Here is a 25,487-nt window from a genome sequence, read left to right as displayed (position 1 = left end):
GGCAGTGATGGTCTGGGCAACCCCCATGCCAAGGGACCCTGCTGGTGGAGAAGGGGGAAGCAAAGGACCTGGCCCCCACGCCAAGGGCCAGGGTCCAAAAGCCTCTGTCCAATCATCAGCCCTTAATTCTGGTTTTGAGAGGACAACAGCTCCCTCAAAGGCATCCCTGTCTTGGGATCAGGCAATCTCTATGCACTGGGGAAGCCTGGAGCCACAGGACAGACGGTGCTCTTGCTGACACCATTGGTGGGCGCTTGGGGAGCTGCTTATTGTCCCTGCTGCCCCCACCCCCATCCTGCGAAGGAAGTTCATGGGCCTGGATGCTGCGTGAAGCCACCTAATCACTCCTGCCCACTGCTCCCACCCTCAGCCCGGCCTGGTACCTGCCCTGCTGTGCCTGCCACAGCCAGATAACCACTGTATTTGCAGAGGAAAATTTTCTGGATGCCCAGCCGGGGATCGTCACTGTAAGGGTCAAAGGAGCCCACCTGACAAGGGAGAGGAGGCCCATGAGTGGTCATAAGCACCAGCCGCAGCCTGCCCTGCCCACCAGGGTTCCTAGGCTCCTGGTCTCACCTTGCGGAGAGGGGGCCATTCGTCCTCACCCTGGGCACTGAGGTTTTCACTGGGGTCTGTGTCAGTGAGAAACACTCGCACCGTGCTGAGCTTGTAGAGTAGCCGCAAGCAGACACCAGAGGCATCCCAGAATCGCACAGTGCCATCCTCATGCCTGTGGGCAGAGCCTGCCTGTCAGCCGTAAGGGGGTGCAGGGCCAGGGTACCTGGGAGGGGCATGCACCACTCTGGGCTCTGCTCCTACCCTCTGCATATCCTATTAAAGAGAGTACCCTCCAAGTTACCTACCCTGTGAGCAGCAGGTCCCTCTGGGGTGGGGCTGGGGCCAGGCTGGTGCCACCATCGATAGGCCACTCCTAGAGAATGAGACCGGCAAGTCATGGGAGAGCTCAGCCCTGAGGCAGGGCTGGGGTGGGCGCACGACCTACCATGCTGGAGAAGTGTGTGTTCTGCCGGCTGCCAGCGGCGATGATCCGCTCCCACAGCTTCAGGGGGATGTTGGAGACGTGGTGGGAGCAGGTGATGGCAGAGCAGTGCAGGGAGGCCAGGTAGGGAGGCTGAACTACTGGCCACCCAGCCGTCTGCAGGTCAATCAGCACCAGCTCCTCCTCGGCTAGCACCACCAAGGCACAGGGCTCATCAAAGGCTGGGGGTAACAGGCCACAGGTGAGGGGCTGCAGGAGAAGTCTGCCCAGTGTGGCCCCATGGGACCTGAAGCTCTAAGGTTGAAGCCAGGGAATCTGCATTTTAAAAACAAGCTCCAAATCTAACAATGTATAAAGAAAATTATATGCCATGACCAAGTGGGATTTATCCCTGGTGTGCAAGGCTGCTTCAACATTTGACAGCCAATTAATGTAAGCCATCACATCAACAGGATAAAAAAGAAATCTTATTGACAGATAATATTTTAGTAAGACAACAAAAGGAGATGAAAGGAACACAGATTGGGAAGGAAGAAATAACACTGTCTTTGTTCACAGATGACATCATCACCTATGTAAGAAAATCCAAAAGAACTGACCACAGACTAGACCCTGCTCCCAGCAGCCTGTGTCAGATGCGAGGCGAGAGGAGGCTGAGAAAGGAGGAAAGCAGGTTTGGAGCTCCCCCTCCAAATGGCCTTGTGGCGGCAAAGCCAGGAGAATGTAGCCCAGGGTGTCCTGAGCAGGCCTGCTCCGCTCACCTGGAGGCCCAGGGCCTGGTCAGGTCACAGGCATTTGGAGAGGCCCACCCTCCTGCCGTTCTCCCACCAGGCCTCCTTTCCAGGCTTCCACATCAGCCCTTTCTCGTCTCGTCTGTCACCCAATTTATGAGGTTGACTCAGGGCTATGCTGTCCTGGTTGAGCTCCAAGGGGCTGGCTCGGAGCTGGCCCCACACCACATGGCGGGCTTCACCAGGACCAAGCCAGGACCCCCTTGCCTCAGCTGGGTGGGTGTTAAACCACGGTACAGACCTGCCCGTTTTTCACTAAGCCCCATCAGAGCCAGGCAAGGACAAAGGATGAAGCCACAGGCTGGCAGGAGGGAGAGAAAGGGCCTGACTACAGCTGCTGGCCTCGGTGGCACTACGAAGGGGTGCAGTGGGGCTGAGGGATTCAGGGTGTGGCAGTTGGAACACCCAGGCAGGCCCCTCCTCTTCATCTCTGGACAGGCCTGCACCCCGACACCGTGCAGCAGCTAGCCCTCCATGCCCACTCCCGAAGCTCGCCTACCAGCGGCAGGGTCCACCTCAGTGAGGACAGTAAAGTCGATGACACGGGAGGTGAAGTCGAAGGCTGTCTGCTGGCCGTCGTGCACCACCGAGATGCAGTGGCGGTCCCCATAGCTGGCCCGTGGCATGCCACCCTGGAAGATGGTGAAGGGCAACCTGACAGGCACAGAAGGTGGGGTGGGGTGGGCTGGGGCTCCTGACAACCCCCGAGAGCCACGGGATGCACTGGCAGCTTGGAATTTTCAGTGCCAGCCAAAGTGGCAAGCCCTGGGAGGGAGGCCAGTCTCAGGGTGAACGCTCACCCGAGGTCCCCAGGAGGGGTGGGGTAGACCCCAACTCTTCCTGACCACAGCAGCCTGGAGCCCTTGGTGGTGAGGTGGGGGCACACAGGCTGTGGCTTCTGAGTCTGCAACGAGACTTGCCCCCTGCTTGAATGAGAGCACCCCCCTAGTTTCTGCTGATACACTAGGTCTTCCTATACGATTCTGTTTGAAGAAACAGGCCTGTTATTAAAACAGAGTCTGAAACCTCTCTCTGGGAGGGTGGGAGGGAAAGACTGGGAATATTTTGTCAGGAATTAGCCATGAGAGGTACAAATGGCCTCGTCTCCCTGTAGTCCGAGACCCTGACATGGGGCTCAGAAGCATTCGCTAGGCACCACCTCCCCCGAGCAGAGGCCTGAGCAGCCTTTCCAGCCTTCCAGGAAGGCTCTGGAAAGGAACAGAGCATGATACCTACCCCTGCTTGGTGGTCAGCCAGAAGATTTTGGTAATAGCTTTGCAAGGAAAAGGACCTAAAATAAAAGGAATTAGCTTGAGTGGGCCTCCCACTGTTAGGGGCATGTGAGTCCACTCAGGCACAAATCCCTCACACCCGCACCCACCGAGTGGACCTCTGCTTGGGGGTCTTGTTCTGAGCAGTTCACTAAGAGAGCCACAGTGGGTATCAGACAACCTGCTGTGTGGCTTTGGACAAGGCCTGCACCTCTCTGGGCCCCAGGTTTTGCCTCTGTGAGCTGGGTACCCACCCCTGCATGCAGGCAAAATGGACTGGCAAGAGAGGATGCTTTGCTGACTGAAAGATGGTCCCAAGTGACAGGGCAGGACCAGGCCCTGTGCTTGGTGGGGGCACCACTGACCATAAGGCATGCAGTTGCGCAGGGGCTCTGGCTGCTGGGTGTCGCTGGACACGGGCCACTGACAATAGCTGCCGTCGGAATGGCAGCTGACAATCAGGCGGCCGTCCCGCTGCCAGCAGACATTCTCCAGTTGCTTCAGAGGAGAGGGAGAGCAGAGTGCGCAGGCTGAAGTCAGGGCGGCGGTCCCAACGACCCCATCCCTGCACCCCTGCACCTCCGCCAGGGCTGTAGGTGATGTGTGCAGTCTGGGAGAGCCACGTGGTGCCTGCCCCCATCCCAGCCACCGCCTACCTGGCTGCTGAGGAAATGGCAGAGCACACGCCTGCCCTGCAGGTCCCAGACAACGACGAGGCCCCGGCTGTAGCCGATGAGGACCTGGGTGGGGTTTTGGGGGTGCTCCTGCAGGGCCTCCACCATTTCAAACACCCGCCGATGGCGGGCCTCCTCCGGCAACCTGGACAAGGGGAGTGCCATGAGCCCACGCGGCTGACCACCGGCGGGGCACGGCCAAGCACAGCACAGCCACACGCAGCATTCTGAGCAGCAGTGGGCACTGAGTGGGCCAGCATGGAAAGACTGCAAGGACAAACCACCAAGGGGAGAGAGAAGCAGTGCACGGAGCAAGGCAGTGATAGATAAAAACCACACACAATGCAAATGCACACGGCACAGCTAGAAGGAACGGCAAGAAAGCGATTTCTAGAAAAGTCAATGTCACGGTTACCTCTAGGGGAGGGAGGGAGTCATGACTGGGAAGGGCACACAGGGTCCTGGGGAGCTGGCAAAGTTCTATTTTCCTGATGGTAGTTGAAGGGGAGCTTACAAGGATCTGTTAAACTGTATATTCATACTTAGGGCATTTCTGTAAGGAGGTGGTATTTTGTAATAAAAAACTTTTTAAAACACACAAAGTGAAATTCTATTAGTTGGCTTGGCCTTAAGCTTTGACCCTCGCCTCCTTCTCTGGGCCTGGAATGCTAATGTGACAGAAGACTGTGACAGGCAGGCATGGGACCAAGAGCCCACACTGGGGGTGGCAAGGAGGAAATGCAAACGGCCTGGATCCTGAGGGTATTTCTATGCCCCAAACCAAACCTCTCTACATTTAGAACAAGGATTTAGTATGGTAGGAGGGGTTCCCAGGGCACTCAGACCAGGAAAGCGCAGTGGGATAGGCATGGCCCAGAGGAAGGTCCCTCCCTAACTAGGTTCCCACCAGCATGGAGTGAGGTGGGCACCGGCAGGCCCTCCCACTGTCCTGCCCACAGACTGGGTGCCCAGCCTAGAGCCAGCTGTGCTTGCTATCCTGAAAACAGTCCTGTTCTGATCATGGTCATGCTGCTCTGATACTACCCTGCCAAGCAGGAAAGACAAGAGGTTTGCACTCAGAGGGACCCAGCCCCAAGCAGGAATCCTTCAGCCCAGCAATGCTCGGCGCTGGACAGCTGGGCCTGAGACTGGGGGCCTGATGGCTGTGAATGTGTTAGTAGCCTGTTTTTTTCAGGAGCAGGGCCCGCCAGCTTGAGCCTGAAGCAGCTCCACAGGTCCGGACCCTGGCTCCTGCTCTGTTCCTCAGAACCGCAGAACATCCCACCCAACCAACTCTCACCTCCTCTCTTTCTGGGTCCTATCCACTCCTCCACACCCAGACCTCATCTGGCTCCCTGTCTACCACTGTCAAGGAATAAAGTTTCCAAAAAGGCCTGAAGAAACCTACAGAGTTGGGGCTGGCAGGATTTGTGGCCATGGAGCCTGTGGGCGAACAGAAACTTAGCACAGACTCCAAAGCATAAATATCAGCAGAAGCTTCCCTGCCTTACGCAGGGAGGTTTGGACCCCAACTGTCCCACTGCAGAGTCCCTGGGGTTTTCAGATACATGGTGTCAGTAAAAAGAATGCTGGACTAAAAGTTGGTGATATCACACAATCTTTTTAAGGCCTCTTTTTCCTCATCTTTAAATGAGAGACAGGCTGCCTTCAAGGCCCCTTTTAGTGCTTTGATGCTGACACATTACGGGGTGAGAGTCTCAATTTGGGGGATGGATGGGGAGCTGAGAATCTCTCCTCCGTCCCTCCAGACTTACCAGGAAAGAAAGCATTAGCTCCTGGGACCCTACTGGGACCAAAGGGAGAGAGCCACGCCCCACCCGAGGGCACAGATCCCTAACGGCAGCAGGGTCTCTGGGCTCACCGCTGCAGCACGGCGTCCGAGCTGATGGTCTGGTCCTCCAGTGTGTGGAAGGCTGGCAGCTGTACCACAAACACGTTGCCACTTTCCGTGCCCAGGTAAAGTAGCTCTTGAGAGGAATGTGGCAGGACCACAGTGATCTGTGTGGCACTGGGGGCAGCCCTGCAGATGGGAATGGCTGCCTATGAGCTGGCTGCTGCCCAGGCAGGGGAGAGCCTGTGGATAGCATCCCCTGGCTGCTGGCTGCCCGCACTGGCCCCAGGGAAGACATGCCTAGGAAAAGCAGGCCTGTGCACTCTCTAACAGGGTCCAGTGGTGTCGGATCAGGACAAACACAAGGTTACTTTCTGCCAAGACAGGAGACGGAGGGCAGCCCACTTGGGCTAGGAGGCAGAAAATAATCCCTCCGAGCCTCCTGTGGGGTTGGAAGGAGGCAGGCTGTGGCCCTGCCCACTCCTCCCAGAGCACCTGCAGGTGGACAAGCATTGGCTCAAACTGCCAAGGCCACCAAGGGCTCCACAGGACCTTCAAAGGGTGACCTCACCCTGGATTTGGGTGCATGGGTCAGGCTGGCTGGGAGAGGAAGGGAACCAAGTCCTTACCCTGGGGGGCCACGCAGCATGAAACTCTCATCTTCCTGCAGCTCTGACACCCCGCCTTTGACCTTCAGGCTCCACAGGTGCAGGCTATTGTCATCCAGCAGGGTAACCAGTTGGCACTAGGGAGGGAACGGGACAGGGACAGGGGCACACTGTCTCGTCGATGGGGCCAGCATGCACCACGGCCTTTATTTCACACACTGAGTGGTCCAGCCTGCCCCGGTTCTGTCAGAGAGCCCCAGGACCAAAGGACCCCAGCTATTCTTGGCATGGCCCTTGAGGCACAGCTGGGGAAAAGGAGGTGGTCCCAGGTCCTCCCGTCAGCACAAAGCCCAGGGCTGCCAGATGCCTGCCTCTCCCCACACACCTCCTGGAAGGCGACAGTAGGAAGTGGGTGGAGGGGCCCCTCACCTGGCCAGGCAGGAAGTGAACCTGTACCACCGCGTTGTTCTCCCGGTGCAGCCCCATGAACTCCACCCCGGGGGCACCATAGCTGGGAGCAGCAGGCTCAGGAAAAGCTCCAGAACGCAGTCACCACCCTTCACCCACCCAAGTGCCAGGACCTCAGGGCCCACACGGCAAGGAATGCAAATACCTGGGCAGCAGAGAAGGGCTCACCCTCTGCCCAGAGAGCAGTGGCGCTGGCCTGAGAGGCACTCAGCCGGTGACCTGACCCCGGAGGTAGGGCCAGATCCAGCTAGGGAGGGAGAGCTCTCCTAGCCAGGCGGGTGGGGGCAACTCCTTAGAAGGGACAATGAAGCCTTATCTTGGCAACTGTTAGGCTGCTCACTGCACCCCGCCCCCATCCTGAGCTGTGACAGACCCATCAGCTGCTGCAAGGTGGCACCTGTGAGATGTACAGGGTGCCTGTGGGCCCACCCTCAGTGGCCATGGCTAGAGGCTTAGCACCAGGATAGGTAACCAGGGTAGGGCTGTGGCCTGGCAATGATTAGCCAGCTGGGGGAGTGCTGAGCCGGCAGTGGGAGCGCAGTCCCAGCCCAGCCCAAGGTGGCACCCCTGCCACTCCCAGTGCCCCTGCCACAGCAGAGAGGAACCGGGGGAGTCACAGCTTCACTGGTGGATGTGCCAGCTGGGCCTCTGTGGCAGCCTCCCCCAGGTGCCACCCTGTCTCACTGTGGGGGCTCAGGTCAGGTTTAGGGATGGGGAACTCAAAGGCTTACAGCCTGAGCCAGCCAGATGGCCCAAGCAGCAATCTTCTGTCCTGGAACCTGTGGGCCTGCTCTGGAAATGGCCCGGAAGTCCCATTGGCCCAGAACAAATGCTTTGGAAAAAGATGACCCTACTGAATCATGCCCAGCCTCACGCCAGAGAAGAACTGTCTGCTGTCCAGGACTCTGTTCTTCTCCGGCGTGCATGTATGTGTACATAGGGGGGGTGCATGGTATGGAGTAGAATCTGGCCACCCCAGTTTGGACAGAACCCTGGTGCCAGCCTACTGACTCTTACTGGAAAAAGTGTTTTGTGTTTAAAGTTTCTTGGCCCATCACCTGCCCCCACCACTTACTACATTCAAGGCTGACTCCTAAGAGGATATTTGGAACATCACAGAAATAGGTGGGGTTATCTGCAACTTGGTTTTTTGGAGGGCAGAGGTCTTTCCTAAACCTCACCAATGCTAATGCCCTACCCCTTCCAGGGCCTCCCTGCGTGGGAACTGGGAGAAGGGAAAGGATACAGCTTGACGGCTCCGGAGCGGGTGCCGATGGCCAGGATGCGAAGAGAGGGACTGTAGCCAAGGGCGCTGGGCTGGTGCGGGAAGCCATGCTCCACCGTCTGCAACAAGAACCACATGGGCAGGGGCTTGCAGCTGCATCCCCTCTCCCCCTCCTGCACAGCTGAGCCATCCCCCAGTGGGAAGGAGGAATTCGGTCACGTTCAAGTTCCTACACAGACCCCAAGTGTGCAGCCAATCCCAGACCCGTCTGGGCCCCACACACAGTCCGTTTCTAATCCGGTCCTTGACTGTGTGGCCATCCTTGGGTGTTTATTCTCTCGGCACCACCCTGGCCACTTGATGTTCTCTAGGAACTGACTCAGTTCCTCCAGCACACTTACTGTGGGTAACCAACCCAGCCCTCCTGCAGGGGTACAGAGGCAAGGGAAGCTTTGGGCGGCTGGCACAGTGGAGGCACTCATTGCACCATAGCCCCAGGGCAGTCCCTTCCTGCCTCTGCGCCATCTGAGCCTCCTAACGCTGAACATCTGCTCTCTCGAGTGCCCTCTGTCCCTGGTTCCCCTCTACCACTTTCCAGACAGGAAGCTTCTGGAGTGCGTTAAAGACACATGCTGTTGCTCATCGCTCATTATAGAAGCAAGACACACTGTAGAAAACTTGAAACCTATCAAGGAGTTTGAAAAAGGAAATAAACCCCCTACAACTGGAAGTAACCTTTGCTACCATCTCAGAGTGTTGAGTGCTGCCTGAGCCTGCCTGTGACTTCTGCATGTGCTTGTCTATACCAAAAACACAGAGACCTGGTGGGGAGCATGCCATGTGGATACATGCATACGTGCAGAGCTCTGTAGCTTGTTCCCCAACGGCAGCAGACCCAGGGGCTTAAAAGCGCTAAGATGACTTAGAATATTCCCCATGTGGAGGTGGCCTTACCTCACCAGGCCTCTGCAGTTGAAGAGTTTGTTTCTAGAGGATTTGCAATTCCCAGTTGCACTGCTAACTATTCTTGACTCTATCTTTGCCTGCAACTCTGAGTCTTTCCTTAGGCAGAGGTCCCAGGGTGGAATCACAGGTTAAAAAGCCATGGATGTATACATGTATCAACTATGTACGTATATCAACTGTATTTTAAAAAAAAAAGGTATGGCTGAAAACACTATACATATAGATTGTCAAATAGTTTTCCAGAGGTTCTTGGTTGTTTCTTTATCAACTTAACCCTACCTCCCTAGGGGATACTGAACCCGTAGAGCTAGATTAAAGCAGGGTAATGGATGCCAGCCAGCTGCTTTCAAGACTTTTTTTCTTTAACTATGGAGACTGCCTAGCAGAAAAATGTTGCACCAAGGCAGTTCTCCTTAGGCCCAGAGCTCTCCTCTGGGCTTTACTTGGCTATCCCATCAGGTCTCAAAGGAGGAAAGAGAGATAAGTCCTGGTGACAGCTGGCTTGATAGCTCAGCCCGCCTGCCTGCCCAGACCAGTCCAGTCCAATTCAGTCCTTCACGGAAGGAGGCTCTGTACTGGGGTCAGGCCAGGGAGGAGAACTCCACAGAGTGCCTGTTCTGGGGACACCTGGGGAGGCATAATTGGATGGGTGCCCCCAGGCCTGGCTCTTTGCCAGGAACACAGTCTACCTTGCAAATGGCTCTACCTGGAGGAGATAGCTGAGAGGGCAGAAGTGACCCGCAGGACCTGGCAGGAACCCTCTGGCTAGCCCAGGTCCCTGTTGAGCTATGCAAAAAATGCAGAGCCTGGAAAAGCCTTGGGGAGATAGCGGGAGTGTCTGGAATGTAAACATTTCCCAGGAAAAAGAAGGCAGGGCATGTGATGGGATGTGTGGGACAAGCTTCCCCAGGGGCCCTGCTAGGCCTCAGCCAGCCCCAGGTTGAAGGGGCCTCAGGAAGTCAGTAGCCAGAGCTCAGAAAAGGTCCATGGAATGGCAGCACAGCCAGCAGCCAATCAAAGCCAAAGCCTCTGGAATGTGGCAGATTGTGGGAGAAATGTCCTGCAGGAGCCCGGTGGCTACCAGGAAGCCCACACCCCGAGTTGCCCAGCACAACAGTCATGAGCCATGAGTAGACCCTAAGCACTTGCAGTGTTGCTAGCATCACTAAGGAAATGAACTTGTAATTTTAATTTTAATGGATTTAAATTTAAGAATGAACACTCAATTCAGTTACTGGAAAACTTTACAGGTATAGGTATCCCCGCTTTTAAAGGTTCGTGTTATATCACTTCGCTTTTACAAAAGACCTACATGGAAACCTGATTTCACTAACCGAAAGAAATCCATAGAGGATTTTCACTTTTGCAAAAAAAGGCAAAAAAGGCAAAAAAAAAGCAAATAGCTTTTGATGTCTGTTTGACAGAGATTTTATAGAGGCAGCTCGCAGGGCCAGCAGTGAGAGCGGCCCCCTTCCAAGCAGCTTCCCCAGGAACCAGCATCCCAGCATCAAACTGTCACCGTGTGAATGGTGTCTGTGATCATGGGAAGCCATGCGCCACCATCTGCAACAAGAACCACACGGGCATGGGCCTGCAGACACAACCCCTCTGCCCCTCCACGGCTGAGCCATCCCCAGCAGGAAGGAGGAATTCGGTCACACTTGGATTCCTACTGAGCGTGCAGCCAATCGCAGACCTGCCTGGGCCCCATACTCAGCTCACTTCTGACCCAGTCCTTGGCTGTGTGGCCATCCCTGGGCAGTTTATCTCCATTTATTTTGTGTATCCTTTAGCAAGATGTGTCCTAAGGTAGGAGAAAAGCCTAAGAGAGATGCTTTTTTGGGTCTGGGAATGCTAGAAATGTTACATAAATTAATAGTAATTACTTCTTTGCTTTAGATTTGGCTTACAAAGGTGTCACAGGAATGCATTTTTTACTTTCAGATGTTGGGGGAAATCTATAGGGTTCTGGGTTCCAAAGGAACAGAGGCTGGAGTCAGGCAGTCCAAGCTTTTAATCTCCTTTTTCAACTTTTTCAATCTCCAAAACTCTAAATACACATCATATATTTCCAAAGAAAATTTCATGTCTGAATTGAGATGCACTCTAAGTATAAAATACACTTGGGATTTCAAAGACTTTGTATGAGAAAAAAGCAAAATGAAAAAAGTCTCACTGATTTATACTGAGAGCACATGTGAGAACAATAATATCTTGGATATATTAGGCTAAACAGTGTTATCAAAATTAATTTCACGTGTTTAAAAATGTTTGCAATGTGACTTCTTTTAAATTACATATGTGGCTCATACTATATTCTCATTGGACCAAGGCAGTGCCCTAGACAGTTTTGACGCCAGCAGGGAAGACAAGCCAAAGAGACAACAGCCCAGCCTGCGGCTTTTGTCAGGCTTTCAGGCCACACGTTATCCATCGACTCACATAACTTGTGCAGGAAGCTCTCTGAACACCTCACCTGTGCCACCCCAGCTGCAGATCCGGCCCATCACTGAATCACTCATACTCATTCCTCATTTCCTTCCGGGTCCTGGGAACCCCTCCCTCCCATCTCCACCTTTTCCATAGGCTCTAGCGACCGAGTCAGGCACATTAAACTTTGAATCCCCCTCTGCCACTTAAAATGCCTCTGGAACATAGGCAAGTTACAGAACCTCCCTGAGCCTCATTTCCTGTCTCATAAGTGGAGTGGGACAGTGTCCATGACTGCATTGAACAAGGCTGTCCTCAACTGGAATACTAGGAACATCAAAAATTGCCTGATAGTGGCTGAAAGGCTCTGCTCACCCCAGGGCACGCAGGCCTTGCCCCATAGGCTGGGCTTCCTTCTGAGGTTCTCCATCATTACTTTGTATCCTTTGGAGCATCTCCTCCAAGTTAACAACATGGAGAAGGGAGCAAGCGTCCCTAAGAACAAAATAAGGGGAGAGAATTTCATGGTGACCTTACCTGGCCAGAGGCCAAGAGAGTGGACTTAAATGTAAATAGTGTGTGACAGCAGGTTCCCCAGGTCCAGGGAGGGGAGGTGGACATGCAAATAAGGCCCACAAATCCCTGAGTGAAGCAATTATATCATGACAGGTAAAGTTGAGTTGGGTTGAGCAAGGAGGTATGGGGGTCCCTGGCCAGTCCTGAGAGTCCCAGGGGGTCTTGCTGGGAAGGAAGGGATTTGGAGCTGGGAGAGGACTGAGGTCAGTTAATTGATGGGACAGGGAGGAGTTAGAACCTGGGACCCAAGCAGCCTGGGGAAGCAGGAGATTTGCACAAGGCATCTCCAGCCTAAGCTCTAGCTGTCCCCCCAACCTCAGATGCCCACCCCATTCCTTGGTTGCCCCTCCCAACTCCTAACAACATCCACATGGACAAAGACCTCATCCCCCCAGGGCACAGGAGGGTGGGCTCAGCCCCAGAGTGGTCCACTGTGTGACTTCCCAGGCACAGAGCAACTGTGTGTCATCCATCCAGCAAGGACAAAGGGTGGGGCAAGAGCTTGGCCCAAGGACAGCAGGCCCAGGGGTCCAGCCTGAGACCCCAGCCTTCTCCAGCTCAGGTTCAAGCCAGGAGGTTGACCATTGCCTAACAGTCCTCCACTACCTCCCAGGCTCAGCATCCAGCCTACTGGGCCCTGTCCCAACCCTGCTACCTGGCTCAGGTGACTTCTACCAAGAGCGGAGAAAACAATGAACTCTTTTGACAGGCAGTTGGGAAAGGAGAGATTTGTATGAGCCACCGGAACTGCCACATTAGCCCTGTGCGGGAGAGGAAGCCCCATCTGTCTCGGGCTGGCTCCAGGACCCCATTTCAGGTTCTGGGAGGGGAGAGGGAAGAGGCTGTTTGTCAGATCTGATGGGGACCCTTCATCCTGCCCCCCACAAGGGGGACTTCATCCAAGATCAAATGTGGAGGAATCCCTAGCAAGTGCTGAGGGGGCAGGAAGGAGGGCTGCCTGGAACCATGGGGAGCATGCCTGCCTGCCTGCCTGGCTGGCACTGCCCCGCACTGGGTGTGGTCAGCTCAGATTCCAGGCTGTGGCAGCAACCTGGCCTTCCCTGTGTGGCTGTCACCTGACACCAGGGGCCCTGCCATGCGAAGGCCAAGACAAAACAACCTGGCCCTGGGCAGGGGCGGCCAGTCAGGAACACACTGTTTGTTCGGGGCCTGGAGTGGGGGAGGGTGGCCGGGACAGGAAGGGCCCAGGCGCCCTTATCAACTGTCTAGGCTGGTCTGGTCAGTTTCACCAGGGCAGGGAGCGGCCTCTAGGGGTTTTGAGGGAAGGGTTTGGGCATGAGCTTAGGTCCCCTGGGACGCACTTCCTCCCTACCGAGGTGCCCAGTGGGTCCCACAGTCCCCTCATTTGGTCCTCAGTGGCCCAGGCGACTACCTTATAGGCCAATCAACTGAGGCTCGGGGCTGAGGTCACCATCCTAAGACCACACAGCTGGTGATCAAATGTGACTGAGGGGTCCCCATCCCAGCCAGCACCTCCACCATGGCTCACCTGGGCAAGCCCTGGGGGACCCGAGCAGCCTGGGGAATAGGACCCCCACCCACCTGTGAACTGTCACGAGGACGAGGCCAACCCTCGCATGGCTCCATCTGGAATGACTGAACTGAGCGCACCAACCTGGGTGTAGACACTGTTGGGATGCCCACTTCATAGATAAGGAAACTGAGGACAGGGAGGGGTTAAGTAATGTGCGTCCAGCCACTCAGTGAAGAAGCACCATCTGATCCCTGCCCCTACCCACTGCACTTCCCGGCCACTCTGCGGCTTGGCACAGCGCCCTTGGTCAACTGGAGTTGCCCCTCCGACAGCCAGTCTCATGCAGAGGGCTCAGAGAAGGTATCCAGACACAGCTCCTTCCCAGGAACTGAAGCCAGTGAAACCAGACACGCTGCTCTCAGCCCCCTGGGGAGACGTCCCCCTCTCTTGGAGACACCTCACTTAGTGTGGGCGTCAAGGAGTTCGGCCAGAGGTGCTGAAGAGACCCAGCACTGGTTTAGAAGCCACTGTCTAGAAGCTGCTACGCAGGCCTATGATGGTGCCACTGTCCCAGTCCCCCTTCCCAGCACAGCAACCTGCAGCCTGCACTTCCATGACCTGTCTGGTCCGGACAATGCTTGCTTCACCAGCCGTGGGCACTCCCCAGAGGGCTGACCCCCAGGAATGTGTGACGCCTACAGCTCAGAGCTGCAGCTCTGTATATCCCGCTATCTGCCATTTTAGAGTTGAGTGACTTGCCCAAGGCCACCCAGCTGGTCACCCCCAGCAGTCAGGTTCTGGGCTTGGAAGACTAACTCCTGGGGGAAAATAAATGGAGATCATTACTGTTGCTATTCTGTGCAAATCAAATGTATCGCTTTTACTCAAACCTATTCCTTGCCCCTCCTGGGCTCCCAACCCCAGTGCTTGGCACATTACCCACCCAGGATGGAACCACACATCCCACCACAGTCACACTAGACACCCACCCCTCTTCCCCTTACTCCCATTCTCCATCTACATCAGGTCTCATTAATTTTATGGCTAAAATAGTGCTCCAGTTTAGCGGTCCTCAGCCAGGGGCCATGTCTGAAGATGGTTTTAGCTGTGCATCTCAAGGAGGTAGGGCCAGGGATGCTAAACGTCCTGACCCCAGAGCAACACCAATGTCAATAGTGCTCTGTGCCCTGAGACCCCCTCTCTCCTCATGCCTGGGCCCCTCCACTCACCGTGATGTCTCCTTTAAAAAAAAAAAAAAGTCTGCAGAGTTCTTTTCTGAATTGTAAGTAGGATTACTTACTCTCTAGCTCAAACCCTGCCATGGCCCTGGTGTGTCGGGCCCAGACTCCCAGGTTCCAGCCTCCCTCAAACCACAGCTAAGGGTTGGGGAAGCCTGGGGCTGGGGAGGGGGTGGCATGAGTGGGACCAGTCAGGTTCCCAAATCTTCCAGAATCAGGCCTCACCCTCACCCCAACCCTTCAGGCTCCACCATTCACCAAGAGCCCGGAGGGACTAACCCCACTCCATCTACCTCCCTAGCTCCCCCACCCCCTTCCTCCTTTCCAGTCCCAGGAAGTGGAATTTCAGACTGTCAGTCCCATCCCTCCTGCCAGGCCAGACCATAGAAGTCTTGGCGGGGAAAGACCTTCAGTCATAGATTCCTACAGCCCCAGCCCTAGGCTGTCTACAATTGGTGCTCAATGCTAGTTTCTTGCAAGTCAATGGAAGGAAGAAGTAACTACAGGAGCTTCCCCTTCCTCTCCCCAGCCAGGCCTTTGGATGGGGTGGACATGTTTTTTGGGGACCACCAGATGTGGAGCATGGGGGGCTAATTCCTCTTCCAGCTCCACCCCAGCCCCACCCCAAGTACACAACTGGGACTCGGGGCCGGGGTTCATCCCTCTTGACTGAGCCTGTCTATCCGGTTTCCACTGGAACTGACTCCTTCTCCGAGTGAGACCGGAGTCACCAGTGGCAACTGGAGGTGCACAGGGGTCATGCAGGCCCCCTGGAGGGTGCTGAGATTCTTAGATCTGGGAACAAGGGCAGCAGGCTCCCAGGGGCCCCGATCCCCCATTCCCAGTACCTGCATGCCATTTCACGAGGTCCAAAGCCTTGCCCACTGCTTCCTTTGGTCAGTGGGAGGAGGTGTTCATTTAGAGAAGCCCTGATCCTAGAGGCAGTGGCATCACAGCAGAGATCCATCGAGACACCTCACACAAGTCAAGAAAATCAGAGGGAAACAGCAGGGCATGTTGGGACCCCAACTCACCTTGAATAAACCCCTGGGAACTCTCTACCCCTGGGAGGCAGCCCCTAAAAACAGGAGCTAGCATTCCTGGACCACTCTGCCTAGCAATTAATGATCTAATTCTATGTAATCCTTGTAACAAGCCTATGCTGTGGGTAATGGGCACAAGGTCACCCAGATTCTAAGCGGCTAAACTGGATTGAAGTCCTAGCCATCAGCATGTCCTCAAGGGGCCCCTGGGCCCCCAAGGGGAAGAGCATCATGGAGTTCCCCTTCCTGCAGTTCACCTTCTGGAGCAGAGGAAGCTCAGGCACACGGGGCCAACTGCCTACATCAAAGCAGAGGTGAAACAGGCTAATTACCCCGCAACAGCAGCCCAGGTGGCCAGGGAACTAATGAACCATGCTGTGCTCCTCCCATTTGCAGGCCAGCTCTGGTCTTCTCAGGACCAGCTCCCTTGAGGAACCCTGTGGAGTTTCTAGGATCTTCCCTGTGATCTCTGGGGACAGGCTGCTCTGGCTTCAGGAACCTTAGGAACAGAGTTGGGGTTGGGGTGGTCAAACGTCAACCCTAGCACGTTCTCCCAGGCACCTTGCCCCACTCTCTGGGGCTAAGCCTATTCTGTCTGCAGGGAAAACTGCATTCCCTTTGGGGGCAATTTGAGGAGGAGGGTACAGTCATGGCCTGTGGTCACTAGCCAAGGGACCTGGCCTCACAAGAACATTACATTTTGCAGGGTTCAAACTCCTTTCATCTTTCCCATCCCTAAGTCTACTCAACAACTCTGTGAGGAGGTGAGGTGTGCAGGGCAGATGGTTTTATCCTCATTGTACAGGTAGGGAAATTGAGGCTAGGAGAGGTGGAATGACTTTCAGAGGTCACACAGAGAGAGACTTGGGACAAGGAGTCTTGACCCCTGGCCCTTTCCCAGGGAAGCCCTCAAACCAGACTCCATTCGCAAAGTCAGCTTCCTATGAGGCATTTATTGCAGGAAGTGCCAAATAAGTACCTCAGTCAAGGTAAGGCAGCCTGAGTGCCCACGGCCCCAGCTTGGGGGGCAATTAACATAGCACTGCCATAACCACCTGGCTGCCTCTCCACTTCCCCTTACCTTGTTAAACTGGAAGAGGTCCCGCTTGAGCCTCTCCCGAGCAGGGTCGTGTCCGGACCTCAGGAACCGCCTCATCTTGCTTGGCGCAGCCCCCTGGAAGAAGAGGAGGAGCCGCTGACACGAGGAGCAAGCGGGCTCTGGCCCGAGAACCATGTCAGAACCATGTCAGCGCCGGCAGACCTGGCCAAGCCCGGCAGTGGCCGCCTCTGGGCGCGGGCAGCTTCACCGCCACAGCCTGGGCACCCTCCCTCCATCTGCGGAGTGCGGCACAGCCTGGAGGGACTTCTGCACTGGAGGCCTGGGGCTGGTTAATGCCCTCACACTTGCTCCCGGCCACCTGTGGCCTTATAAAGCCGGCAGAGAAGCTGGGGGAGGAAGCCATTTAGCCCAGCTTCATGGGAACAAAGAGGGCCAGAAGCCCCAAGGTTAATTAGCTTAATTGTTAACCTGTTTTCTGAAAAACCATAAAACTCTGGCTAACCAGAAAAGGAAACTTCACAAGCCTCTCTCTCCAGAGCCAGTGGGAGGCAGAAACACAAAGGCAGTCCACCTGAGCTCCCTGACCAGAATCCAAGCGGGGTAGGGGGGAGGCCAGGCGATTCCAGGCCTTGGCCCAGCAGAAATGTCTCGGGGAGTCAGCACACCTGCACTCTTTCTCCTGACTTCAGGGAAGGCTGCTCCCACCAGCCACAGGCATCAGGAACCTGAGTGGGTAGGGTGCAGAACATGCGGCCAGGGCGATGGGTCCACCCCGTGGGGCTGCTGGGGTCTCTGCAGCCGCAGCCCTGGCCCAGGCTCCCTGGTTGCCCCTACCATCTCTGGCTGACCCAGTTCCAGCTCCCTGGGCTCTGATGGGGTATGTTCAGGTGGACAGGCTCCCTTTCCCATGGGACAAAGTGAAGGTTAATTAGAAGAAATCGGCTCCCAATCAAGAAACCAGCTCAAGGCCCAAGACCATCCGAATGTAGAATGCCTTCCCAATCCAAGGGGAACTATTTCTGGATCATCCTTGGGGGGAGGATCATCTGTGCTTCAGCTTCTGGCTTCCAGTAGAATGGCCTCCCACTGACCGCAGGACATGAAGCCTGTCCCCGGACATGGAAGGGCTCAAGCCTACTCTGGAACTGCTCCGTTCGTTCCACACTCCTCCAGAGAGGGAAGGAATTAGATCCAGCCCCAGCCCTGAAGGAACTGACTATGGGGCAGGGGCTGGCAGCAGACAGGGCAGTGAGCTGAGTGCCCTGATGGAGAGACACAGGGAGACATCTGGCTCAGACCGGGGGTGTCCTTTGGGAGAAGAAGGCATCTAAGCTCATGCCTTAATTTTTTGGCTTCTTGGGAGGTGAAAAAATTAACTATCAGGCCACATCTTTGCATATGAAAGGACCCTATGTGGTCAAAGACTGGGGGCTCCTGCATGGTAGAGTTGGGTAGGGTCTTTGGTAGAGCAACTGAGGGTTGGCCATGCTGGGAGGGGGTCACACTCCACTCAGGAGAGACCCACATCCTGGGGCAACCCAAACATCACCCCAGCTGGGAGGCAACAGGTGGCAACCAGCCCTCAAAGCTCCATCACCTCCCCTGACACTGAAGACTGCCACTAGTGGGAGGGAGGGGGATGAATGAGAGGTCTGTGCCTTCACATTTTGAGGGAGCCAGAGCAGAGGGGGGTACCCCACTTCTCTGAAGAATGGCAGGCAGTGAGGAAACTCCCAGGTGCCCACCTGACCTGAGGCCTGGAAGGAGGTTCGGGGCACAAACACAGGAAAGTCCCAGAGGCTCCTGGGCCTGGGAGGGAAACAGTCTCTGAGGCCTCGGCCACCTAGACAAACAGCTAAGCCAGTGGCCTCACATTCCGGCCATGGGGGAGGGCAGCACAGCTCATAAATGGGCCACTCTGAGCGCCTGGGGGTATTTGCTCTCCCTTCCTGGGCCTGGGTCACTGGGTCAGAAGTCAGAGGAAGCTGGGAGTGGCAGCCTGGAGGAGGACAGGGGCCGCAGATTCCCAGGAGAGGCTGACCTGGGCTCTGCTCTGTGGGACCCAAGCAGCCGTGGGGTGGGGACAAGAATGCACAGGGCCACGTGGGCCAAGGACCCACACAGACTAAAAAATGACATCACACAGTTACAGGGGGAGGAGATGCAGGTAGGAGGTAGGGTGACAGCCCCACTCAGGATGGCACGGCGGGCTCTCCATTCACCTCAACAGCCCTCAGCGCACCTGCCACCTACCAGGCACTGTACCAGACCTTTGCATGTTTTTTTTGACTTTTTAAACATTTTGCTCAAGTAATCCATGCTCGTTGTAGAAAAAGCAAATCCAGAGGAGAAAATCCTCCCTAAATCCCACCACCCAGGGGTAGGCAAGCAGCGTGGCGTGTCTGTACGTGTCCTGACCCTCCCCTTCCCTTTGCACTTCAGTGTGTGTGCATGTGACGTGGTACCCCTGAACCTCTTCCCTGATGTTTGTTCACCTTCTGCAAGTTTCCCTGGAATGTGAGTGGAACATTTCCACTTGGCAGACAAGCAAACAAAGACCACAGCATCCAGGGCACCGAGGAAGAACCAGCAGAACTCAGATTTCATGCCAGGTCTGGTGAACTCCCAAACTTAAGGGCTCTGGGAGGCAGCAAAGGGTGTATTTGACAGGACAGAGAATGCCTAATTACAAGCTGCAGTTAAAAGGCAAGGCCATCCACACTCCCACATGCCTTCACTTCAGAGCCAACCGAGCAGTTTGAGGCCTGGGGCCTGGTTGCTGCTTGCAGGGTGCTGTGAGGTCTGGCTGGGCAGCACTGGGTGGACTTGCATGGCCCTGCCGCTCATTGCACCGGGGGCTGGGACCCCCTTGGCGTGGGGTGATGGAGTCAGGGCCAAGGTGAGCAGCCACAGCATCAGTTCCTCACTCTAATCAACCACTTAGTGTAGCTCCCAACACAGAATAACTGCCCAGGTCAAGGCATAAAAAAGTGCTACCCCTTCTTGAAGTGGAACAGGTCTGGGACTGGCTGGACTCACCTCTAGGGAAATCTTTAGCTCTACTCACCCCAGACAAGTAGGTTCTCTGCAGAGAAGCTTCAGGAACCTGGGCTTGGAGCTTCCTAACGTGGAACAGATCCCATCTATTCAACCCGCCAGTGGGGTGGGGAGATGTGAGGGAACAAGCCCAGGGCTTGGTATCAACAGTCAGGGCTCAATCACTATGGCTCAGCTCTTCCAAGCTGGACAGCCTCCCAAGAGAGCTTGAGGCCCAGCAAGCTCATCTGTAAGGGGAGATGCACAGGTCTGCTGGGAAGAGTGGGAGCAATGCCAAGTGCCTGGCACAGTGCTTGGCACAGAGCAGGCACTGTTCTAGGCCTGGGGATACAACAGTGACAGATACTTCACCAAGCTCAGGTCTACGCAGGGGAGAGTGTGATGACTCACAGTACCCAAATCAGTCAGCAGGGTGGTTTCAGATAGAGATCAGGACCAGCAAGAAAATAAAGGAAGATGCTAAGGGTGATCAGGATATGGTAGTTAGAAGGACTCTGTGAACATTCCTGCCTCTGGGCTTGGGGGCTCACTGTTCCTTCTGCTTGGGGTGTTTTTCATCCAGACACTCGCTTGCCTGTCTCCTGTGCCTCTTGACATTTTCTCTCCCACTTCCCACTTTGCTTTTCTCCTTCGTAGGGGTCACATGGAATAGTTTATTTACTAATCTTATTATTACCTATGCAACCCTCCACCAGGACTAGCTTGCTTTCTTATTCTTACTCAGGGACTTCTGTTTCCACCACGGCACCCAGGTACGCGTTGAATAAATGAGTGGAGAAGGTACTATCTCCACCCAGATCTGAATGATAGGAAGTGGTCAGTGTGGTGAGACCTGGGTCAGGGTGTGGCCAGCAGACAGACGGAACAAGTTTGCATGTTCCAGGAGGAAAAGGACAAGTGAAGGGTCTGAGTGCAGGCAACAGGGAGATGAAGTGGGTCAGAAAGGGGGGCTTGGTGGGCTGCAGCAAAGCGCTTCAGTCTGACTCCACTGGAAACCGCTGACAGTCCTGGGCAGGGGCCCAATGCGGTCAGCGCTCCCCACCACACTACATCTCCCTTTCTTTGCCTGGCCCTGTGTCAGTCAGTCCATCTGCTCAGCCCCCACCCCAGGTCCCATTCACTATGGTCTCCAAAACTCTGTCTCAAAGAATGTTCTTGTCCCTCAAGCAGCAAGATGAACCACCTTTCAAAAAGCCTTCCCTGCCTGAACCCATCCTGGTCACTCTCACTGTCCTCCGCCAGCACCTGACCACACCTTATGCTAAAATGGTCCCTAAAACCACCATGGATGCAGGCACCCATTCAGCTCCTCGAATTTCTCCCAAGTTTTGCTGTGCTGGTCATTAAGCTGTTAGGAAGAATCAGAAGCAACCTAAGAAGTCAATGACAGTGTGCTCAGCGCCACGATGGGAGGCCCACGGTCACTGAAAGGGCAGAAGACCACAGGCGGCGGAACAGATATAAGATGCATCCAAGAGTCAGCTTGAGTACTTACGTATGTAGGTAACACACTGGAGGATTAGTGATTTTTTTTCCTCTTTTGGTTTATCTGCCTCCCAGGCAGGGTAGTTAAGAGGATCACATGAGGTAAGGGGTGACCACCCAGCTCGCAGTAAGGCGTGAGGGTGGCCCTATGCTCACAGGAGGCACTCGGGCACTTGGTGGGACCCCTACTGTTCTCTCAGGGGCTGGGATCCTCTCCAGCCACAGTAGCCTTCAAGGACACCAGATGGGTACAGAGGCGGGGAGCAGACAAGGTGAGTGGAACCAGTTGTGTGATCTTGGGCTTCAGGGTTCTGGAGCACAAAGCGCCATAGCTTCGCACGTTTTGACCAGTGGAGCTATTGTGAACTTCAACAGGAGGGCCTGGAAAGGGGCTTGGCAAACTCTTGCGTGCCGTCTGTACATGCTGCTGTTTCTTCTACCATGAGGGCTGTGGGAGAAGAAACAAGTTCAGGAGCCCCCCAAGTCCAAGGATCTGAGGCAAAGCCACTGGGGATGCTCCGAAGGTCCTGACTTCCTGTACCAGGATGGCATGACCCCTGGGAGGGGGCTTCCTAAGAAGAAAGACCTCCATCCTCTGGGTTTCTAAGATCGTCCAGCCTTGATCTCTGTTCTTGCCTGTTCTGCCCTCAGTCCATGACCAGACCAAACTCTGAGCCACCCTCTCTGCCCTGCCCTGCTCTGTTCCCTCAGAGAGTGGGCACTCACGGTTTTGGGCCAGGCTACACGAAGCTTGCTGACCTGTAGTAGATTCTTACTCATTCCAAACAGGTCTGTGCCTTGTGTGTGGAACTAGCCTGAGAGTTCCCTGTGGGCAGCTGATCTGGCCACTTCTCTCCTCACTGCTCCAGTCAGACTAGCAAGACACCCTAGGGCCTAGGATTGGTCTCCCCACACTCTGGTGCCTGCCCTGGAAAAAAAAGGAGAGCTGCCTACTTGGAAACCGGCTAGTAAATTCATACCCTGTCTTCCCTTCCCATCCTCTGCCCGGACCCCTCTGGGATGACACACATCGACCCTATGCCCCCAACCACATTCAGGAGCTAGCAGAAACCAGTGGGGGAAGAGAAGGAATACCTGCATGGGGTGGACTTGTCCTGGGTCCCCTGCCCTAAGCAACAGATCTGACTGTGCCACAGGGAGGAAGAGGGGGATTCCCAGCCCAGACTGCTTGTCCTACGCTGGCCCCGTTTGGGTGGTTGGACTAAAACAAAGGCTTGGCTAAGTTGAGCCCATCTGTCCTGGAGGTATATGATGGGCCAGCACCCCAGAAGGTCCCTCGATAGCCCAGGCAGTCCCACAGATCTGATGAGGCTGCAGCCAGCAGTAGGACACTGAACATCTTGGACACCAGGGAGAGAAGGCTCTGGAGCCATACTCAGCCCCCACCTCATGATCTGCAGGGGCCCAGACAGCGTGAGCTTGAGTGCCGAGCTCTCCTCGCCCCTTTGCTAGTGCTCCCTACAGCCCACTGCTGCTGAAGGACTGCCTCCCTCCCCAACATCCTGTGTGAGGCCCTATGTGGCTTCGGCCTCCTGTCTGACATCTGATAGGTATGAGTACATCCTTGCTTCTCCTACTTAGGGGAGTGGTGGGGCAGGGCTCTAAGCAGCTGGGGCAGCTGAGGACCCCACAGGCATCTGTCCATGCCAACTCAGATGCCCAAGACAGCTCTGCAGGTGGCCATGTTACCCTAGGAAACCCAGTCTCCCAGAGGCACCAGGCAGGCCCTTGGCCAGCAGCTTAGCAGCCAGACCTTGGCTGAAAGGGCACCTCCATGGAGGTGGGACTAGGCGAACACAGAGAACGTGGGGCGGGAATCAGAGCACTGTTGTCACTGTTGTTGTTAAGTAATGGAAGGGACTGAGAGTGACTATCGCCAGCTGCTACTTGAAGCACTTTCTATGTATCACCTTGTGTAATTCTAACAGTCATTGAGGAAATAACCAATTCTGAGAGCTATCAGGTCCAAGCAATTAGTAAGACTGCAAGTCCCAATCTGAGTTCCAACCTGACTGCAGAACCCTCTGCTCAATTCAGGCCTCTCCCAGGACCTAAGGGCTAGCGAGCAGTAGCCTGGAGGGGGCAACCTGGGGTCAGCAGCAAGAGCCTGACCTCACCCTCTGCGGCTGGGTCCAGGCCTGTCACCAGACCCCTTCCTCTCCAGTCCTACAGAGCTACAAGCCAGTCCCTGGGCGGCCCCCTGCCACACCCAAGGATCCTCCCTTGACCTATGAAGATGGGAGGGGAAGTAAGAATGCTGCATCCCCTAACACATCACCATCCTGGGGGCCTCATCCCCTTTCTGCAATCCAACACAAGACTCTCTCTAGGGAAGTGACGGACTAAACACGGCCAAGTGCAGGCAGGGACAAAGCCATTCTGGCGAGGAGGTGGACAACGTGCCTGGGGTGGCTGGGTGCCTGGCTCATCCTATAAAGCCCCATACCACAGCCTCCTACTTGCCTCAAAACTTGAGCATCTGCCCCAAAAGGAGCTTCCAGAAGATGTCAGCTCTAGGAGGATGGGACCATGGCTGTCCCGTGTGTGGTAGTATCCCCAGTGCTTAGTACCCTGACACGTGGGAGGTGCTCACATTGTTTACAAAACTCCCTCACATGCTGCAAGTCTGTGCCCAAATGTGACCTTGTCAAGGCCCACCATGACCACCTTTTAAAGTTGCAACCTGCGCCCCCACCCCACCCCTGCCACAGGGGGCACAATCCCTGCTTCAGTCCTTACTCTATAACACGTTATTCAGTACTTAATGCTTATTTTCTCTTGCTCCCGCTCCCCTTAGAATGTTAGTCCTGAGATGGGAAAGGTCTTTGCTTTGTGTAAGGATTATACCCGGTGTCTAAACCAATGCAGACACACAGAGGCACCAGTAAATACTTATTGAATGAATGAATGAACAGCTAGGGCTGAACAGGGATCAACCAGACAAAGGGGAGCTGCTGACTCCTAAGAGCACAGGGTTGAGACCCCATAAGGTCCCTCAGGGAACCTCCCCACCCCAATCTCAAGTCTCTGGCCATGGCCAAAGCTATGTGGACAGCATGCCTGGCATCCTGCTGGGAATATCTCTGTGGCCCTGCCTCAGCCCAAGGCTCCAGGACACCCAGATCCTTGGCAAGGAGGACCCAAGAACGCTATTATTGACTAGATGCAAATAGTCCTGTTCCCAGATGTCCCTCTCGTGAAATCCTGGGAACAGTGAGTCAGGTGTCTCAAGAGATGGCTCAGGTCTCTGCTGAATTCCTGAAGGGTAGAGTCAGGTACCTAGCAACTTCCCTGTCCCCACACCCAGAGAAGCCTCTCCTAGCTCAAGAATTCACTGTGCTTCCTGGGAAGGGGAAGGAGAGAGGTGATTCTCCAAAGTACCAATTTCTTCTGAGAGGTAGGGTAGGCAGGGAAGGTCACCTCGAAGAGAGCCAGGCAAAGCCCCATGGTGATGGCGAGGGGAGGGTCTTCTGGAGAACCCTGCAGAACCAGGGCTGGAGAAGGGCAAGCAGTACTGGTGGACCCACTGGTGGATGCCCATCTCCTGCCCCCCACCCCACTTTCTCCTGCAAACTGCCCCTGGGCAGGGGAAAACAAAGTCACCGAGCAGACCTGGCACGCCTTGACCCAGATGGAGTCCTGATAGTGGCAGCACCCGACTGAGATAAGACAGCTTCTCCCAACTGAGGACTTAGGAAAAGGAAGTTCAGGTGGCCAGACCTGCTCAAAACAGCCAACCCAGGGGAAGGAACTGTTGGCCTCTTGTGCTTCCACCCGGGCCCCCAGCTCAGGTGTCTCAACAGCTGCCTCTGACATATGGAAAAACACCAGAAAGACTGAATAACCCTTCAGAAAACCCTGTGTTACTGCTGGAGACTCTTGCCTGGGATGCTCAGTGTGTCCAATGGGTAGATGAGGGGGTCACATACCAATGGTATGGCAGAGGCTCCAAACGGTCCAGCTCCAGGCACACTTTCTCTATGGGAAGGAAGGTCTCTATGCCAGGAAGTCCTGGCAGGAAAGGACATCCCTTTCCTAAAAAAGGTTGAAATGAAGCACTGTGGGGTTCCCAGAAAATCTTAATGATAACAGATGCAGGAATTGGCTCCCCTCTCTCCATCCCCAACAGGGCACTAAATATACACAGCCAGGCCTGCCCTGTGCAGAAAGCAGAGCAGGCTAGTTTCGCAACCTGCCCCTTACACATACATGCAAAGGCCTCAGCTG

General features: G+C 55.2%; 1 protein-coding gene across 11 annotated transcripts in view; it reads right to left on the bottom strand.

Moving 5' to 3' along the window:
* LLGL2 (LLGL scribble cell polarity complex component 2) overlaps positions 1-25,487 on the bottom strand; it is a 32,417-nt gene that overhangs the window by 4,747 nt on the left and 2,183 nt on the right. For 4 of the 11 annotated variants that reach the window (XR_005055568.2, XR_005055569.2, XR_005055570.2 and 1 more), the window contains exons 1-14: positions 16,899-16,918; positions 16,719-16,812; positions 7,911-8,008; positions 6,626-6,707; positions 6,218-6,333; positions 5,619-5,777; positions 3,719-3,881; positions 3,428-3,560; positions 3,028-3,082; positions 2,291-2,445; positions 1,004-1,221; positions 864-931; positions 577-730; positions 384-488 (exon numbers count right to left, since the gene is read on the bottom strand). Coding sequence is in view for 7 of the 11 variants with exons in the window: in XM_036997133.2 (XP_036853028.2) it covers positions 384-488; positions 577-730; positions 864-931; positions 1,004-1,221; positions 2,291-2,445; positions 3,028-3,082; positions 3,428-3,560; positions 3,719-3,881; positions 5,619-5,777; positions 6,218-6,333; positions 6,626-6,707; positions 7,911-8,008; positions 16,719-16,793 (1,581 nt within the window). In the remaining 4 variants the exon portion in view is untranslated. Of the gene's footprint in view, positions 1-383; positions 489-576; positions 731-863; positions 932-1,003; positions 1,222-2,290; positions 2,446-3,027; positions 3,083-3,427; positions 3,561-3,718; positions 3,882-5,618; positions 5,778-6,217; positions 6,334-6,625; positions 6,708-7,910; positions 8,009-15,442; positions 15,570-16,718; positions 16,813-16,898; positions 16,921-25,487 lie in introns of those variants that run through there. The other 7 variants (XM_036997134.2, XM_036997135.2, XM_036997136.2 and 4 more) reach the window with 5 other exon arrangements.

The sequence above is a fragment of the Manis javanica genome, chromosome 4 (assembly GCF_040802235.1).
Source record: "Manis javanica isolate MJ-LG chromosome 4, MJ_LKY, whole genome shotgun sequence".
NCBI classification, from domain to species: domain Eukaryota; kingdom Metazoa; phylum Chordata; class Mammalia; order Pholidota; family Manidae; genus Manis; species Manis javanica.
Note: the sequence above shows the minus strand (reverse complement) of the source record. Positions and strands in the feature narration are given on the sequence as shown.